The following is a 20150-nucleotide window of genomic DNA, read 5'->3' on the forward strand; positions in this document are numbered from 1 at the left end:
TATAGTTGAATCTACACATGCATATTAACACGTCAGTACACAGACAAGTGATTTCTTCTGCACAAATGAAACCTCATACTAATGAACCCAAAATTTGCTATTAGATGATGCCAAGTTTGTTCATCACGTTTAATGACTCTATGATTCTTCTGTATACTTTTAAAAATGATAAATGCTCTTTGTGATTTATTTAGGAGAAAAATGTATCAGTGGCTGTTTTTAACTCGTGTGTGTCTCCTGTGTCTGTGTGTGTGTGTGTGTGTGCATGTTGTAGAAGATCAATCAAGACTGATCTACGGCCGCAAGCAACTGGAGGACGTCAGATATCTGTCTGACTGTGGCATCGCACACATGTCAACTATTCACCATGTTTTCAAGCTACGAGCCGGGTGACTTCCGGGTGACGGAGAAGGTGGAATGGGTGACAAGCAGGGCCAAAACCGAAGTAAAGAAACACTCTCTAACTTGTAAACCTACTCTGGATGTATCAGAGCTTTGTTTGCTCCTACTAAACTCTCCTGACCTCGCATAAAACAGAAACATTTTCTATGAAACCATGGAAACCTTCAGACTCATGAAGACCTAAAGGAACGTTCAAATGTGTCACAATGGTTGAGCAAAGCGGTCTGTTGTTCTAACACTAGAATTTCAATAAACATGTAAAAATGTGTTTTTTAATTAAACTCCTTTTTCAGTCATAAAAATTGTGGTGTGTGTCGTCATCAGTCAGTTATTCTTGGATTGGCCTACAGAGGGCGCTACAGCTCCTCCTCAACCTCTGGAATACTGTCTGTGTGACATTCTGCTTCACTTCCATACCTTTGTGAGCATAATTAATCATTTCAGCTACTCCACATGACCATAATTATTTATTTTTATTTTACATGTGGTTAACTGTTATTATTTTGCTGTGATTTGACCCTGTTAAACGTACAGGAAGTGTATTCACACACACACACGTGTTAGATATCAACACACATTCAGCTTTAAAGTAAAGAGACATTTTATTACTTGATGCAGTTTTAAAGATGAGCCATTACTGAGCAGACTAACATTTGTAAGAAGTAACTATAGTAGCATTATACGACATTATGAGGGAATACAGCAATAAGCCTGAAATAACGATGAAATCAAAAAGGAAGAGTTCAGAAGACGGCTGTAAGTGAAATCAGAAGTAATGAGTGTGCGCGCTGATTCCCTCTTAGTTTCTGCGCCACACAGGTATGGAGGTTTGTCTCGGGGCCACACCATCGCTGCAGTAGACGAAGTGAGTGGTCGTCTGCAGACACTGGGGAGTGAGCTTCAGACACACGAAGCAGAACTCCACCATGCAGCGATTACAGAGGATGTTCTTACAGCCCGTTTTGTCGTGCTCCACCCTCTGACCGCAGGTGGGACAGGCCCGGATGGAGGGACACGCGGTGACCCCCCGCACCTGAGAGAGCGTGATGGTCTTGCAGTTCTTGAGAAGCTCGAGGTCGTGGTTGGTCACGAAGCAGGTCAAAGCAATCAAGAAAAACTGTAAAATACTGTCAGGATGTTTTATTTTGTGTAGATGTTGGCGCCCCCTGTGGACAAAGTAGGAAGTTTTATTTAGAGCACTGGTCATCTGGATTTTGTGATCTTTCAGTCTGTATCTGGATAAATTGTGGATAAAATTGATCCAATCCAGTTTTACTTTGAAAAACCAGGATAAAAGTATGCTGGATTTCCTGATCCTGGATGGAAAAAAGTGGATTATTGATCCACATTAAACCTTTTGAACAACCGGGCCCAGGTGTTCAGGTAAGATTCCATTCAATGTTTTGAAACCCTTTAAAATAATAACAGAATATTAAATGACAAAGTTGTGACTGAGAGGAACACACATATCTGTTGTGGAGACAAACATTACAAACAGCCTGCCATCCAAGCGCTTTTAACATTTCTCAGAGAGACACGATGAGAAGACAAAACCAAAACAAACATTCACTTTATTCAAACATTTTAAAACCTACGACCGGCCTATCATTATAATAGACTTAGCCTTGGTTTCAAACTTAAACTTGTTCTACAACTGGACGTGCGTTATTCATCATGATTTCAGTGTTTCCTTTTTCTTTTCATTCAAATTTTGATTTATTTTATACTGACTACATACAAAACCAAAAATACAAATGGAACAGAGATGATATGGAAGAATTCACAAGGAAAGAAAAGGAGAGGGACTATCCCCCTTAAAATAAAAAAGAAAGAAAAAACAGTATGACAAGAAAAAAGAACCAAAATAAGAAACAAAACAACCCCCGGCACCCCAATAGGTCAAACATCAGTATATTCATCTACACATGCATGCACTTTTATCGTATGTACATGTCTACTGCACCTTCTTGCACGCACTCTACACTAGGGATAGACCGATTATCGGTGCCGATATTCGGCATTTTGACGCATATCGGCATCGGCCTTTTTTTTTAATCCGACGGCCGATAAGAGATCAATTTAAAACTGGGTTATTTTGGCTCTGAGGCAGCCGCGCCTCTCTGTCTGCAGCCACTACTCTGTCTCCAGCATTGTCCCACCCACAGCACTGATTGGTTACTCGCAGAGCCATGGCACGGGTAACAGCCAATCAGCAGTGAAAGCTGTGCATGCAGAGTGCTCACACACACGGCGGAGAGGAGAAAAAGTTCATTTCTTTGCAAATTTGATTTAACTTTGTTTTATTTACTTAATAAAACTTCAGGAAGTTATTTATTTATTTATTTACATTTTCAGTTAACTTTATAAGAGATGCTGCTGACCCTGGGAACTGTTTAATAAACATATGCTTAAAGGCATTTAAACAAAGTTAAGTGTTGGAGTTTGTATTATTCAAAATTTTGACGCCAATATTTTCACTTTTACTGCAAATGAATATCGGCTCCAAATATCGGTTATCGGCCTCCTTGACTACTAATAATCGGTATCGGCCCTGAAAAAACCATATCGGTCTATCTCTACTCTATACCCTCTTAAATGTGCTGCACCTCTAATATAGGCCATAAAGGCCTTCCATATTGGGCTAGTTTTGCTTTGTACCTTATTTACCCGAGCAATCATTATTTCAAATCAGTTGTTTGAGAATTCTTTGTTTGAATTACCAGTTTATATAAAGGACAATTAAAAGTTTGAGGAACTATTTACAGCAACACTATGTAGAATATGTGTGAAACAGTGCTTGTTGGACATTACACATGAAGTAGACTACACCAATTCTGAAGTAAACACCCTTGTTTGTATTTCCATTGGGCAGTGGTCCCGGGCCTCTCCTTACATTTTTTATGGTTGCATGAAATATCATCTGACTCAGAGAATCCTAAAGAAATGTTGGCGATGTGTTATTTTGTATGTAGATCAATGTGGACATTTTTCAACTGTAAGATTTTCAAGAAAAAATCAAGAAGAAACACACTTTTTTATTTTTAACATTTCTTATAATATCAAACAGCTTTTCCAGCCTTAATGCTTGCCATCAGTCATAACTGTTCAATGTAATTCTTTAGATTGACCTATAGAGGGGGCTGTAGCGCTAGTTTAGCCTGTGTTTAATCTTATGAGTTCCTGTTATGCATAAAAGTTCATACAAATGTGCACATTTAACATTTCCCTGCGTGGGTAAAATGAGCATTTTTAGCAACTTATGACAATATTAAATAAATATAACATCATATTAATATGTAAAATATCTATCTTATATTTTGAATTTGACGTCGGCAGTGTTTTTCGCCCTTTTAAGAGATGTAAAAACATTTATATTTGAGAGGAAATGAATGACAGTTGATACGCTCACTACCTGAGGTGACAGTAAGTTTCTAGGTTAGAGCTAATTTAAATGTTCTCTTTGAGGTGAAAGGCGGGTGTGTGTTTCTTTAATTTGAGGGATGAAAGTGAAAGTTAAATGTTTTCAGCTCGTCTGTTTTCGTGTTAGCAACCTGACAATCTGAGTGCTATAGAAGAAGACAAACACCGCAGAAATGGTTGTACAAGTCGTCGTGAAGTTAAACAATGGGAATATTGCCAAATTGTTACCCCTGTGCTACACCGAGGAGCAGTTCAAAAGCGTGACGGTGCTGCAGCTAAAGACGAAGATTCGTGAGCTGGAAGGCTTTCCAGGTACCTGATTGCAAACATTCACGATGAAAGTAGACACTTCCGGTTATAATGCTTACAGCATACAGTTCACATTAATGTTTATCTGATGTAACATGAGGTTGCATTTGTGCCACAAAACCAGTTGTCTATGTCGACTGAACATGTGCTAATACGTTTGTCTGTGTATTAAACTATTAATTGTAGGCTACCTTCAGTTGTGACGGAAGTATTTTCACAGTGTCTGTTGCTCACTTGACGACACATTTGTCTGTCAATCCAGAGAGAGAGAGAGAGAGAATGTTGACCCACGATAAAGGTCAGTGCTACATGTGAGTAGAAAAGAGCAGAGGAGCAGATATGATAGTTGACCACTGTGGAGATATGAACAGGACAGGCTCCTGCTCACACCAGAACTGGCCCTTCGCAGCACCTCCAGTGCAGTAGGTTTAGTGCAGTCTGAGCTGTAACCTTAAGATAAGATCAGCTTTTATTGATCCCGCACAGGGGTAATTTGTTACAGCAGCTCAAGAGCAAATAAAAAAAATGACTCAAGTAATAAAATTAGACAAAAAGTACAGTTAGCGATAGGAAATGGCAAAAAGAACAATAATCCGACAATAGAAATAATAACAGTAACAAAAATAATAGCAATTAAACTATACACACTATCTACACAATTTTCTGTGTCTGCATGGGTTTATTCTTGTGCACAGAAAATTGTTCAGCCATTTGAAAAGATAAAAACACGCATGGTGAGTCGCATGATTAAAACCAGAAATGAGAGAAAAGATATTGCAGTAGTATTGCACAGTGTAGCAAAGGTTATTGCACAGCATTTATGAACTTTGTATGTATCATTGGAGTATGAATGTTGGATGATAGTTGCAGTACAGTTATTGCACTATAATGAGGTGTCATGAGACTGCAGACCACCACAGTGTCATGAAATGTCCCTAACAGAGTCCTGCTCACCCCAAAGGACCTCAGTCTCCTCAGCAGGTGCAGTCGACTTTGGCCCTTCTTGTACAGGACGTCTGTGTTGTGTGACTAGTCCAGTTTATCGTTGAGGTGAACACCCAGGTACCTGGATGTTACAGTTACAGTTATAGTTGAATCGACACATGCATATTAACACGTCAGTACACAGACAAGTGATTTCTTCTGCACAAATGAAACCTCATACTAATGAACCCAAAATTTGCTATGAGATGATGCCAAGTTTGTTCATCACGTTTAATGACTCTATGATTCTTCTGTATACTTTTAAAAATGATAAATGCTCTTTGTGATTTATTTAGGAGAAAAATGTATCAGTGGCTGTTTTTAACTCGTGTGTGTCTCCTGTGTGTGTGTGTGTGTGTGTGTGTGTGTGTGTGTGCATGTTGTAGAAGATAAATCAAGACTGATCTACGGCGGCAGGCAACTGGAGGACGTCAGATATCTGTCTGAATATGGCATCACACACACGTCAACTGTTCACCATGTTTTAAAGCTACAAGGCGGCGAGGGGCTTCCGGTTGAGGGAATTGGTGGAATGGGTGACAAGCAGGGCAAAAACCGAAGTAAAGAAAGACTCTCTAACTTTTAAACCTACTCTGGATGTATCAGAGCTTTGTTTGCTCCTACTAAACTCTCCTGACCTCGCATAAAACAGAAACATTTTCTATGAAACCATGGAAACCTTCAGACTCATGAAGACCTAAAGGAACGTTCAAATGTGTCACAATGGTTGAGCAAAGCGGTCTGTTGTTCTAACACTAGAATTTCAATAAACATGTAAAAATGTGTTTTTTAATTAAACTCCTTTTTCAGTCATAAAAATTGTGGTGTGTGTCGTCATCAGTCAGTTATTCTTGGATTGGCCTACAGAGGGCGCTACAGCTCCTCCTCAACCTCTGGAATACTGTCTGTGTGACATTCTGCTTCACTTCCATACCTTTGTGAGCATAATTAATCATTTCAGCTACTCCACATGACCATAATTATTTATTTTTATTTTACATGTGGTTAACTGTTATTATTTTGCTGTGATTTGACCCTGTTAAACGTACAGGAAGTGTATTCACACACACACACGTGTTAGATATCAACACACATTCAGCTTTAAAGTAAAGAGAAATTTTATTAATTGATGCAGTTTTAAAGATGAGCCATTACTGAGCAGACTAACATTTGTAAGAAGTAACTATAGTAGCATTATACGACATTATGAGGGAATACAGCAATAAGCCTGAAATAACGATGAAATCAAAAAGGAAGAGTTCAGAAGACGGCTGTAAGTGAAATCAGAAGTAATGAGTGTGCGCGCTGATTCCCTCTTAGTTTCTGCGCCACACAGGTATGGAGGTTTGTCTCGGGGCCACACCATCGCTGCAGTAGACGTAGTGAGTGGTCGTCTGCAGACACTGGGGAGTGAGCTTCAGACACACGAAGCAGAACTCCACCATGCAGCGAGGACAGATGATGTTCTTACAGCCCGTTTTGTCGTGCTCCACCCTCTGACCGCAGGTGGGACAGGCCCGGATGGAGGGACACGCGGTGACCCCCCGCACCTGAGAAAGCGCGATGGTCTTGCAGTTATTGAGAAGCTCGAGGTCGTGGTTGGTCACGAAGCAGGTCAAAGCAATCAAGAAAAACTGTAAAATACTGTCAGGATGTTTTATTTTGTGTAGATGTTGGCGCCCCCTGTGGACAAAGTAGGAAGTTTTATTTAGAGCACTGGTCATCTGGATTTTGTGATCTTTCAGTCTGTATCTGGATAAATTGTGGATAAAATTGATCCAATCCAGTTTTACTTTGAAAAACCAGGATAAAAGTATGCTGGATTTCCTGATCCTGGATGGAAAAAAGTGGATTATTGATCCACATTAAACCTTTTGAACAACCGGGCCCAGGTGTTCAGGTAAGATTCCATTCAATGTTTTGAAACCCTTTAAAATAATAACAGAATATTAAATGACAAAGTTGTGACTGAGAGGAACACACATATCTGTTGTGGAGACAAACATTACAAACAGCCTGCCATCCAAGCGCTTTTAACATTTCTCAGAGAGACACGATGAGAAGACAAAACCAAAACAAACATTCACTTTATTCAAACATTTTAAAACCTACGACCGGCCTATCATTATAATAGACTTAGCCTTGGTTTCAAACTTAAACTTGTTCTACAACTGGACGTGCGTTATTCATCATGATTTCAGTGTTTCCTTTTTCTTTTCATTCAAATTTTGATTTATTTTATACTGACTACATACAAAACCAAAAATACAAATGGAACAGAGATGATATGGAAGAATTCACAAGGAAAGAAAAGGAGAGGGACTATCCCCCTTAAAATAAAAAAGAAAGAAAAAACAGTATGACAAGAAAAAAGAACCAAAATAAGAAACAAAACAACCCCCGGCACCCCAATAGGTCAAACATCAGTATATTCATCTACGCATGCATGCACTTTTATCGTATGTACATGTCTACTGCACCTTCTTGCACGCACTCTATACTAGGGATAGACCGATTATCGGTGCCGATATTCGGCATTTTGACGCATATCGGCATCAGCCTTTTTTTTTAATCCGACGGCCGATAAGAGATCAATTTAAAACTGGGTAATTTTGGCTCTGAGGCAGCCGCGCCTCTCTGTCTGCAGCCACTACTCTGTCTCCAGCATTGTCCCACCCACAGCACTGATTGGTTACTCGCAGAGCCATGGCACGGGTAACAGCCAATCAGCAGTGAAAGCTGTGCATGCAGAGTGCTCACACACACGGCGGAGAGGAGAAAAAGTTCATTTCTTTGCAAATTTGATTTAACTTTGTTTTATTTACTTAATAAAACTTCAGGAAGTTATTTATTTATTTATTTACATTTTCAGTTAACTTTATAAGAGATGCTGCTGACCCTGGGAACTGTTTAATAAACATATGCTTAAAGGCATTTAAACAAAGTTAAGTGTTGGAGTTTGTATTATTCAAAATTTTGACGCCAATATTTTCACTTTTACTGCAAATGAATATCGGCTCCAAATATCGGTTATCGGCCTCCTTGACTACTAATAATCGGTATCGGCCCTGAAAAAAACATATCGGTCTATCTCTACTCTATACCCTCTTAAATGTGCTGCACCTCTAATATAGGCCATAAAGGCCTTCCATATTGGGCTAGTTTTGCTTTGTACCTTATTTACCCGAGCAATCATTATTTCAAATCAGTTGTTTGAGAATTCTTTGTTTGAATTACCAGTTTATATAAAGGACAATTAAAAGTTTGAGGAACTATTTATATCAACACTATGTAGAATATGTGTGAAACAGTGCTTGTTGGACATTACACATGAAGTAGACTACACCAATTCTGAAGTAAACACCCTTGTTTGTATTTCCATTGGGCAGTGGTCCCGGGCCTCTCCTTACATTTTTTATGGTTGCATGAAATATCATCTGACTCAGAGAATCCTAAAGAAATGTTGGCGATGTGTTATTTTGTATGTAGATCAACGTGGACATTTTCAACTGTAAGATTTTCAAGAAAAAATCAAGAAGAAACACACTTTTTTATTTTTAACATTTCTTATAATATCAAACAGCTTTTCCAGCCTTAATGCTTGCCATCAGTCATAACTGTTCAATGTAATTCTTTAGATTGACCTATAGAGGGGGCCGTAGCGCTAGTTTAGCCTGTGTTTAATCTTATGAGTTCCCGTTATGCATAAAAGTTCATACAAATGTGCACATTTAACATTTCCCTGCGTGGGTAAAATGAGCATTTTTAGCAACTTATGACAATATTAAATAAATATAACATCATATTAATATGTAAAATATCTATCTTATATTTTGAATTTGACGTCGGCAGTGTTTTTCCCCCTTTTAAGAGATGTTAAAACATCTATATTTGAGAGGAAATGAATGACAGTTAATACGCTCACTACCTGAGGTGACAGTAAGTTTCTAGGTTAGAGCAAATTTGAATGTTCTCTTTGAGGTGAAAGGCGGGTGTGTGTTTCTTTAATTTGAGGGATGAAAGTGAAAGTTAAAGTTTTTCAGCTCGTCTGTTTTCGTGTTAGCAACCTGACAATCTGAGTGCTATAGAAGAAGACAAACGCCGCAGAAATGGTTGTAAAAGTCATCGTGATAACCCTCTGGGGGAAAAAAATAGAGATAGACCTGTGTGACACAGAGGAGCAGTTCAAACGCGTGACGGTGCTGCAGCTAAAGACGAAGATTTATGAGCTGGAAGGCTTTCCAGGTACCTGATTATATTAGCAAACATTCACGATGAAAGTAGACACTTCCGGTTATAATGCTTACAGCATACAGTTCACATTAATGTTTATCTGATGTAATATGAGGTTGCATTTTTGCCACAAAATCAATTGTCTATATCGACTGAACATGTGCTAATACGTTTGTCTGTGTATTCAAATATTAACTGTAGGCTACCTTCAGTTGTGACGGAAGTATTTTCACAGTGTCTGTTGCTCACTTGACGACACATTTGTCTGTCAATCCAGAGAGAGAGAGAGAGAGAGAGAGAGAGAGAGAGAGAGAGAGAGAGAATATTGACCCACGATAAAGGTCAGTGCTACATGTGAGTAGAAAAGAGCAGAGGAGCAGATATGATAGTTGACCACTGTGGAGATATAAACAGGACATGTATGTATCATTGGAGTATGAATGTTGGATGATAGTTGCAGTACAGTTATTGCACTATAATGAGGTGTCATGAGACTGCAGACCACCACAGTGTCATGAAATGTCCCTAACAGAGTCCTGCTCACCCCAAAGGACCTCAGTCTCCTCAGCAGGTGCAGTCGACTTTGGCCCTTCTTGTACAGGACGTCTGTGTTGTGTGACTAGTCCAGTTTATCGTTGAGGTGAACACCCAGGTACCTGGATGTTACAGTTACAGTTATAGTTGAATCGACACATGCATATTAACACGTCAGTACACAGACAAGTGATTTCTTCTGCACAAATGAAACCTCATACTAATGAACCCAAAATTATCTATTAGATGATGCCAAGTTTGTTCATCACGTTTAATGACTCTATGATTCTTCTGTATACTTTTAAAAATGATAAATGCTCTTTGTGATTTATTTAGGAGAAAAATGTATCAGTGGCTGTTTTTAACTCGTGTGTGTCTCCTGTGTCTGTGTGTGTGTGTGTGTGTGTGTGCATGTTGTAGAAGATCAATCAAGACTGATCTACGGCCGCAAGCAACTGGAGGACGTCAGATATCTGTCTGACTGTGGCATCGCACACATGTCAACTATTCACCATGTTTTCAAGCTACGAGCCGGGTGACTTCCGGGTGACGGAGAAGGTGGAATGGGTGACAAGCAGGGCCAAAACCGAAGTAAAGAAACACTCTCTAACTTGTAAACCTACTCTGGATGTATCAGAGCTTTGTTTGCTCCTACTAAACTCTCCTGACCTCGCATAAAACAGAAACATTTTCTATGAAACCATGGAAACCTTCAGACTCATGAAGACCTAAAGGAACGTTCAAATGTGTCACAATGGTTGAGCAAAGCGGTCTGTTGTTATAATACTAGAATTTCAATAAACATGTAAAAATGTGTTTTTTAATTAAACTCCTTTTTCAGTCATAAAAATTGTGGTGTGTGTCGTCATCAGTCAGTTATTCTTGGATTGGCCTACAGAGGGCGCTACAGCTCCTCCTCAACCTCTGGAATACTGTCTGTGTTACATTCTGCTTCACTTCCATACCTTTGTGAGCATAATTAATCATTTCAGCTACTCCACATGACCATAATTATTTATTTTTATTTTACATGTGGTTAACTGTTATTATTTTGCTGTGATTTGACCCTGTTAAACGTACAGGAAGTGTATTCACACACACACACGTGTTAGATATCAACATACATTCAGCTTTAAAGTAAAGAGACATTTTATTAATTGATGCAGTTTTAAAGATGAGCCATTACTGAGCAGACTAACATTTGTAAGAAGTAACTATAGTAGCATTATACGACATTATGAGGGAATACAGCAATAAGCCTGAAATAACGATGAAATTAAAAAGGAAGAGTTCAGAAGACGGCTGTAAGTGAAATCAGAAGTAATGAGTGTGCGCGCTGATTCCCTCTTAGTTTCTGCGCCACACAGGTATGGAGGTTTGTCTCGGGGCCACACCATCGCTGCAGTAGACGTAGTGAGTGGTCGTCTGCAGACACTGGGGAGTGAGCTTCAGACACACGAAGCAGAACTCCACCATGCAGCGAGGACAGAGGATGTTCTTACAGCCCGTTTTGTCGTGCTCCACCCTCTGACCGCAGGTGGGACAGGCCCGGATGGAGGGACACGCGGTGACCCCCCGCACCTGAGAAAGCGCGATGGTGTTGCAGTTCTTGAGAAGCTCGAGGTCGTGGTTGGTCACGAAGCAGGTCAAAGCAATCAAGAAAAACTGTAAAATACTGTCAGGATGTTTTATTTTGTGTAGATGTTGGCGCCCCCTGTGGACAAAGTAGGAAGTTTTATTTAGAGCACTGGTCATCTGGATTTTGTGATCTTTCAGTCTGTATCTGGATAAATTGTGGATAAAATTGATCCAATCCAGTTTTACTTTGAAAAACCAGGATAAAAGTATGCTGGATTTCCTGATCCTGGATGGAAAAAAGTGGATTATTGATCCACATTAAACCTTTTGAACAACCGGGCCCAGGTGTTCAGGTAAGATTCCATTCAATGTTTTGAAACCCTTTAAAATAATAACAGAATATTAAATGACAAAGTTGTGACTGAGAGGAACACACATATCTGTTGTGGAGACAAACATTACAAACAGCCTGCCATCCAAGCGCTTTTAACATTTCTCAGAGAGACACGATGAGAAGACAAAACCAAAACAAACATTCACTTTATTCAAACATTTTAAAACCTACGACCGGCCTATCATTATAATAGACTTAGCCTTGGTTTCAAACTTAAACTTGTTCTACAACTGGACGTGCGTTATTCATCATGATTTCAGTGTTTCCTTTTTCTTTTCATTCAAATTTTGATTTATTTTATACTGACTACATACAAAACCAAAAATACAAATGGAACAGAGATGATATGGAAGAATTCACAAGGAAAGAAAAGGAGAGGGACTATCCCCCTTAAAATAAAAAAGAAAGAAAAAACAGTATGACAAGAAAAAAGAACCAAAATAAGAAACAAAACAACCCCCGGCACCCCAATAGGTCAAACATCAGTATATTCATCTACGCATGCATGCACTTTTATCGTATGTACATGTCTACTGCACCTTCTTGCACGCACTCTATACTAGGGATAGACCGATTATCGGTGCCGATATTCGGCATTTTGACGCATATCGGCATCAGCCTTTTTTTTTAATCCGACGGCCGATAAGAGATCAATTTAAAACTGGGTTATTTTGGCTCTGAGGCAGCCGCGCCTCTCTGTCTGCAGCCACTACTCTGTCTCCAGCATTGTCCCACCCACAGCACTGATTGGTTACTCGCAGAGCCATGGCACGGGTAACAGCCAATCAGCAGTGAAAGCTGTGCATGCAGAGTGCTCACACACACGGCGGAGAGGAGAAAAAGTTCATTTCTTTGCAAATTTGATTTAACTTTGTTTTATTTACTTAATAAAACTTCAGGAAGTTATTTATTTATTTATTTACATTTTCAGTTAACTTTATAAGAGATGCTGCTGACCCTGGGAACTGTTTAATAAACATATGCTTAAAGGCATTTAAACAAAGTTAAGTGTTGGAGTTTGTATTATTCAAAATTTTGACGCCAATATTTTCACTTTTACTGCAAATGAATATCGGCTCCAAATATCGGTTATCGGCCTCCTTGACTACTAATAATCGGTATCGGCCCTGAAAAAACCATATCGGTCTATCTCTACTCTATACCCTCTTAAATGTGCTGCACCTCTAATATAGGCCATAAAGGCCTTCCATATTGGGCTAGTTTTGCTTTGTACCTTATTTACCCGAGCAATCATTATTTCAAATCAGTTGTTTGAGAATTCTTTGTTTGAATTACCAGTTTATATAAAGGACAATTAAAAGTTTGAGGAACTATTTATATCAACACTATGTAGAATATGTGTGAAACAGTGCTTGTTGGACATTACACATGAAGTAGACTACACCAATTCTGAAGTAAACACCCTTGTTTGTATTTCCATTGGGCAGTGGTCCCGGGCCTCTCCTTACATTTTTTATGGTTGCATGAAATATCATCTGACTCAGAGAATCCTAAAGAAATGTTGGCGATGTGTTATTTTGTATGTAGATCAACGTGGACATTTTCAACTGTAAGATTTTCAAGAAAAAATCAAGAAGAAACACACTTTTTTATTTTTAACATTTCTTATAATATCAAACAGCTTTTCCAGCCTTAATGCTTGCCATCAGTCATAACTGTTCAATGTAATTCTTTAGATTGACCTATAGAGGGGGCCGTAGCGCTAGTTTAGCCTGTGTTTAATCTTATGAGTTCCCGTTATGCATAAAAGTTCATACAAATGTGCACATTTAACATTTCCCTGCGTGGGTAAAATGAGCATTTTTAGCAACTTATGACAATATTAAATAAATATAACATCATATTAATATGTAAAATATCTATCTTATATTTTGAATTTGACGTCGGCAGTGTTTTTCCCCCTTTTAAGAGATGTTAAAACATCTATATTTGAGAGGAAATGAATGACAGTTGATACGCTCACTACCTGAGGTGACAGTAAGTTTCTAGGTTAGAGCTAATTTAAATGTTCTCTTTGAGGTGAAAGGCGGGTGTGTGTTTCTTTAATTTGAGGGATGAAAGTGAAAGTTAAATGTTTTCAGCTCGTCTGTTTTCGTGTTAGCAACCTGACAATCTGAGTGCTATAGAAGAAGACAAACACCGCAGAAATGGTTGTAGAAGTCGTCGTGAAGTTAAACAATGGGAATATTGCCAAATTGTTACCCCTGTGCTACACCGAGGAGCAGTTCAAAAGCGTGACGGTGCTGCAGCTAAAGACGAAGATTCGTGAGCTGGAAGGCTTTCCAGGTACCTGATTGCAAACATTCACGATGAAAGTAGACACTTCCGGTTATAATGCTTACAGCATACAGTTCACATTAATGTTTATCTGATGTAACATGAGGTTGCATTTGTGCCACAAAACCAGTTGTCTATGTCGACTGAACATGTGCTAATACGTTTGTCTGTGTATTAAACTATTAATTGTAGGCTACCTTCAGTTGTGACGGAAGTATTTTCACAGTGTCTGTTGCTCACTTGACGACACATTTGTCTGTCAATCCAGAGAGAGAGAGAGAGAGAATGTTGACCCACGATAAAGGTCAGTGCTACATGTGAGTAGAAAAGAGCAGAGGAGCAGATATGATAGTTGACCACTGTGGAGATATGAACAGGACAGGCTCCTGCTCACACCAGAACTGGCCCTTCGCAGCACCTCCAGTGCAGTAGGTTTAGTGCAGTCTGAGTTGTAACCTTAAGATAAGATCAGCTTTTATTGATCCTGCACAGGGGTAATTTGTTACAGCAGCTCAAGAGCAAATAAAAAAAATGACTCAAGTAATAAAATTAGACAAAAAGTACAGTTAGCGATAGGAAATGGCAAAAAGAACAATAATCCGACAATAGAAATAATAACAGTAACAAAAATAATAGCAATTAAACTATACACACTATCTACACAATTTTCTGTGTCTGCATGGGTTTATTCTTGTGCACAGAAAATTGTTCAGCCATTTGAAAAGATAAAAACACGCATGGTGAGTCGCATGATTAAAACCAGAAATGAGAGAAAAGATATTGCAGTAGTATTGCACAGTGTAGCAAAGGTTATTGCACAGCATTTATGAACTTTGTATGTATCATTGGAGTATGAATGTTGGATGATAGTTGCAGTACAGTTATTGTTATTACTATAATAAGGTGTCATGAGACTGCAGACCACCACAGTGTCATGAAATGTCCCTAACAGAGTCCTGCTCATCCCAAAGGACCTCAGTCTCCTCAGCAGGTGCAGTCGACTTTGGCCCTTCTTGTACAGGACGTCTGTGTTGTGTGACTAGTCCAGTTTATCGTTGAGGTGAACACCCAGGTACCTGGATGTTACAGTTACAGTTATAGTTGAATCGACACATGCATATTAACACGTCAGTACACAGACAAGTGATTTCTTCTGCACAAATGAAACCTCATACTAATGAACCCAAAATTATCTATTAGATGATGCCAAGTTTGTTCATCACGTTTAATGACTCTATGATTCTTCTGTATACTTTTAAAAATGATAAATGCTCTTTGTGATTTATTTAGGAGAAAAATGTATCAGTGGCTGTTTTTAACTCGTGTGTGTCTCCTGTGTCTGTGTGTGTGTGTGTGTGTGTGTGCATGTTGTAGAAGATCAATCAAGACTGATCTACGCTGACAAGGAGCTGGAGGACGGCAGATATCTGTCTGAATATGGCATCCAAAACATGTCAACTATTCACCATGTTTTAAAGCTACGAGGCGGGGGGCTTCCGGGTGAGGGAGAAGGTGGAATGGGTGACAAGCAGGGCCAAAACCGAAGTAGAGAAACACTCTCTTACTTTTAAACCTACTCTGGATGTATCAGAGCTTTGTTTGCTCCTACTAAACTCTCCTGACCTCGCATAAAACAGAAACATTTTCTATGAAACCATGGAAACCTTCAGACTCATGAAGACCTAAAGGAACGTTCAAATGTGTCACAATGGTTGAGCAAAGCGGTCTGTTGTTCTAACACTAGAATTTCAATAAACATGTAAAAATGTGTTTTTTAATTAAACTCCTTTTTCAGTCATAAAAATTGTGGTGTGTGTCGTCATCAGTCAGTTATTCTTGGATTGGCCTACAGAGGGCGCTACAGCTCCTCCTCAACCTCTGGAATACTGTCTGTGTTACATTCTGCTTCACTTCCATACCTTTGTGAGCATAATTAATCATTTCAGCTACTCCACATGACCATAATTATTTATTTTTATTTTACATGTGGTTAACTGTTATTATTTTGCTGTGATTTGACCCTGTTAAACGTACAGGAAGTGTATTCACACACACACACGTGTTAGATATCAACACACATTCAGCTTTAAAGTAAAGAGACATTTTATTACTTGATGCAGTTTTAAAGATGAGCCATTACTGAGCAGACTAACATTTGTAAGAAGTAACTATAGTAGCATTATACGACATTATGAGGGAATACAGCAATAAGCCTGAAATAACGATGAAATCAAAAAGGAAGAGTTCAGAAGACGGCTGTAAGTGAAATCAGAAGTAATGAGTGTGCGCGCTGATTCCCTCTTAGTTTCTGCGCCACACAGGTATGGAGGTTTGTCTCGGGGCCACACCATCGCTGCAGTAGACGTAGTGAGTGGTCGTCTTCAGACACTGGGGAGTGAGCTTCAGACACACGAAGCAGAACTCCACCATGCAGCGATTACAGAGGATGTTCTTACAGCCCGTTTTGTCGTGCTCCACCCTCTGACCGCAGGTGGGACAGGCCCGGATGGAGGGACACGCCGTGACCCCCTGCACCTGAGAGAGCGTGATGGTCTTGCAGTTCTTGAGAAGCTCGAGGTCGTGGTTGATGCAGCCCTCGTTGTCGCAGCGGTCAGAGCGCGGAGCTCTACCCTTCCACGGCTTCAGACACTGCCAGCAGAACTGGTAAGCTGTCTTCTTGTCAGCTCTGCAGATTGTGCACTGCACGTTGAGGTTAGTCAGGTCCTCTCGCTCCAAGAAGGTTTTGCACCCAGGACACTGTTGGTCAGGAACATTAAAGGAAAGGTTTAATATTCAAGGAAATAAATATATTGTTGAGTTAGGTAAGAGAAACCTCTCTCAGATCTGTCTGGTGAATATGTAGCTAGAGCTAACACACGTTTAGCTAAACTTAGCTTAAACACAGAAAGCAGGAGGAAACAGTTAGTCTGGCTCTTTCCAAAGGAAACTTTATCTGCCTAACTGCACCTCAAACGCTCCTATTAAAATAGGTATTTTCTATTTCTTCATCTAGCAACTGGTTTTAAGGTGCTGGCTTAAATGTGAGGCTAGCTTCTTCCCCCTGTTTCCAGTCATTGAGCTACGCTAGGCTAACTGCGCCTAGCCTCCAGCTAAATATTAAAATAAAAACAATCTCTCTCCTGACTAAACCAGTCTGCAATTTTTTGAAGGTCCACTCACTGTTTTGAATTCACAGAATTCTGTGGCAGCCATTCGCGCGATGTTCTCTTCAAAGTGCTGCATCTCTTCAGCTGTCAGCAAGGCCAGACGCCGCACCTCTTGATACGACCACACTTTGTTACACTTTTTATTGGTGCCCGCCACCCCAGCAGGACACTTAAATTTATACTGGCCCTGAAATGCAAAGGACAGAACCTGCAGTTATTGTTTTGGCCACTTGGGGTCCGCAAAAACAAGTCTTATGCTGTTGACATTCTTTTATTTACACACCTTAAAGTTACGGATCAACATTATCACTCATTTAGAGTCATGTTTGTCTCCACCTGACAAACAAAAGTCCAATATTCACTCTCTTTTTACTCTGTTTTGGTTTCAACACTAGAGGGCAATATCTGCTAAACGCTCCGCTATGTTCACAAGCTAATTGCTAGCTGATGGTTAGCATTTTAGTATACAGCGGGTTTTTGGAGATTCTTTGCTGAAAGCAGCTGCCCTGTATGGCCAGAAAATATGCTAAAGAAGGAGTAAAATAAACGAAAACAGTAAAAGTTGTAAAATACAGTCAAAAAAAGGACTGAAAGTCACTATATGTAGGCTAAAACTCCATGAAGCTGGTTTGGGTGTTAATTCTCTGTAAGACGGTGTGACATATCAGACATGGCTAATTCTGCTAAAAATATATGCATCAAAAGTGTCAAAATACCTTTCAGACAACAAAAAGGGCTTCCGTTTTACTGTCAGTGAAATACAATGGCATATAAAACAGATGGGTAATTGTTAGGACACATTTGGAGCCGAATTCTGCTCACAGAAAGTGAAACACATCTCTGTACTCTATAAATAAAGTGGTGGAAAGTACCTGATCGATGAGGCTGCGACACCACCCAGTGAGAGACTCTGGAGTGACCGCGTGACCGCAGGACATCTCTGCGCGGAGCCCCTCTGTTGCTGAGGAGCGCACAAAAAGGGCAGACATTGAACTCAGCATCACATAATGCACATTCAACATGGAGGAAACGATTTTACCTGCCTTCCTTTTAGAGAGCAATTAAACATAAACACAAGTCAGTGCGACAAATTCAAAAGTAACAATGTCGTCGTTGCTCACAATACGGATCCAGATCATCAGGCCTGTTGACGAACTTCAGAGTCGTGTCATTGGGGTCGTATCTTTTCTCCTCTTGCTCCTGAGTGCTCATTTTGTTTCAGCTCTGTCGACAAACTTCGTCTCTGTGTGCGATCTGATTAGAAGCCCCGAGCCTGTTGCCTTCACTGACTCCACCAAGAATTTTTTTTCTTATAACTTTCATTTTCCCAGGTTGAAATTCGAAGAAATCACGTGGGTGGGGTGGGCATAGCAGAATCAGGTGATTTCCAGTTGTCGTTACAGTTGTTTTGTTGTTGTTGTGTTGTTGTTTTTATGATGTCAGAAAATAATTATATATATATTATATCATTAAAATCATAAGTGATGATGATACTTCAATAAATTCCAGTTATTTTCTCTTTTATATTTAATATTATTTTAATAGTTTCCTTGTTGTTTTTCACATTGACGAAAGTGAAAGTATTTTCGTTCTCTCCCTTTTTATGAACAACACCCTGAACTGTGGCATGACATTACCTCTCAGCGTCAGAGCCGACAGCATCGCTGCAACTCGCACACCGAAAAAAAGACAATCAGCGCGACGATGGGGAAAATCTACCAGGTCATGATTTCTGGACCAAGAGGGGAGAAAATGCTGGTCGACCTGTGCAACACGGAGGAGCAAATGAAGAGCATGAAAGTCCTGCAGCTGAAGGAAAAGATAGCAGAGAAGCTTCCGGAGAGCGCAGGTACTTGAAGGCACCAAAATACGTTTATATAAATATATATAATTTCTCTATTAACAGAATATACACAGTTTTTTATACCACTAAACCAGGGTGGCCTACGGGCAAATCATTATGCAGAAAGGCCCATTTCAGAGTTGTGTATTCTGTAGCTATAAGTCTTTATTATTGAATTTGCACGTTTAACTAATGTATCGACAAATGAGTTTATTTTTTTAACAGAGTTGGTTTAGATGAAGCTGCTTATAACTGTTTTTAACCATTAACCACACGTGAAGTTTAAAGCAGCACAAAAACACGCAGGCTACAGCAAAGGTACATACTTAGTTTGATTTCATTTGTTGAAATTAAAAGTGTTTTTATGTTTTAACTGTTTAAAATAGCCACATTGTTCTGTTTTGTGTGTGTGTGTGTGTGTGTGTGTGTGTGTGTGTGTGTAGGACTGGGATCGTTGCGGCTGATTTTCGCAGACAAGGCGCTGGACGATGACTCTGATCTACTGTCCACATATGGAGTCCAGAACAAGTCCATGATCATGATGGTGTTGAGAGTTCCGGGAGGACTGACCGCCTGACAGAGACCTCCTCCTCCTCCTCCTGCTCCTCCTCCTCCTGCTACCGCTGTTCAGCCCATGAAGACTCCTTACACCTTTTGCACATTCTTTGTGAGCTATTTTATAACAGTTGTCCTTTAACACTCTGATGTTGTCTCGAAATGTTTTAAATTTGGCTTTTGTTGTTGTTCAAATAAAGAAAAGTTGTCTGTTATCCCTCCTCATTGATTATGTGTTCAGACATCAGCTGGTCATTGGCAGCACATCAAATACTCACAGAAAGTATAAATCAGCTGCTTAAAGTGTGGAAAAATGTAACATTAAATCAGCAATTACTAATAAATATTTCCATATATATGTGTGTGTGTGTGTGTGTGTGTGTATAGATAGATATGGATATCTGTATGTACACACACACACACACACACACAC

At 39.6% G+C, this 20150-nt stretch overlaps 2 protein-coding genes across 2 annotated transcripts; one reads left to right on the forward strand and one right to left on the reverse strand.

Moving 5' to 3' along the window:
- Window positions 1-16237: 16237 nt before the first annotated feature.
- Window positions 16238-18633, reverse strand: LOC138600350 (E3 ubiquitin-protein ligase RNF144A-like). The gene is made up of 4 exons (XM_069671717.1): window positions 18441-18633; window positions 18192-18280; window positions 17333-17506; window positions 16238-16909 (listed from the first exon to the last, which is right to left on the reverse strand). Exons 1-4 carry the CDS (start codon window positions 18529-18531, stop codon window positions 16454-16456), a joined length of 810 nt encoding a protein of 269 aa, XP_069527818.1. The 5' UTR covers window positions 18532-18633; the 3' UTR covers window positions 16238-16453.
- A 273-nt stretch (window positions 18634-18906) lies between these two features.
- Window positions 18907-20043, forward strand: LOC138600351 (uncharacterized). The gene is made up of 2 exons (XM_069671718.1): window positions 18907-19168; window positions 19606-20043. Exons 1-2 carry the CDS (start codon window positions 19024-19026, stop codon window positions 19737-19739), a joined length of 279 nt encoding a protein of 92 aa, XP_069527819.1. The 5' UTR covers window positions 18907-19023; the 3' UTR covers window positions 19740-20043.
- The last annotated feature ends 107 nt before the right edge of the window (window positions 20044-20150 follow it).

Source organism: Semicossyphus pulcher, unplaced genomic scaffold (genome assembly GCF_022749685.1).
Source record: "Semicossyphus pulcher isolate SPU_LCO1_2020_fin unplaced genomic scaffold, fSemPul1.0.p SCAF_21, whole genome shotgun sequence".
Taxonomy (NCBI): Eukaryota; Metazoa; Chordata; class Actinopteri; order Labriformes; family Labridae; genus Semicossyphus; species Semicossyphus pulcher.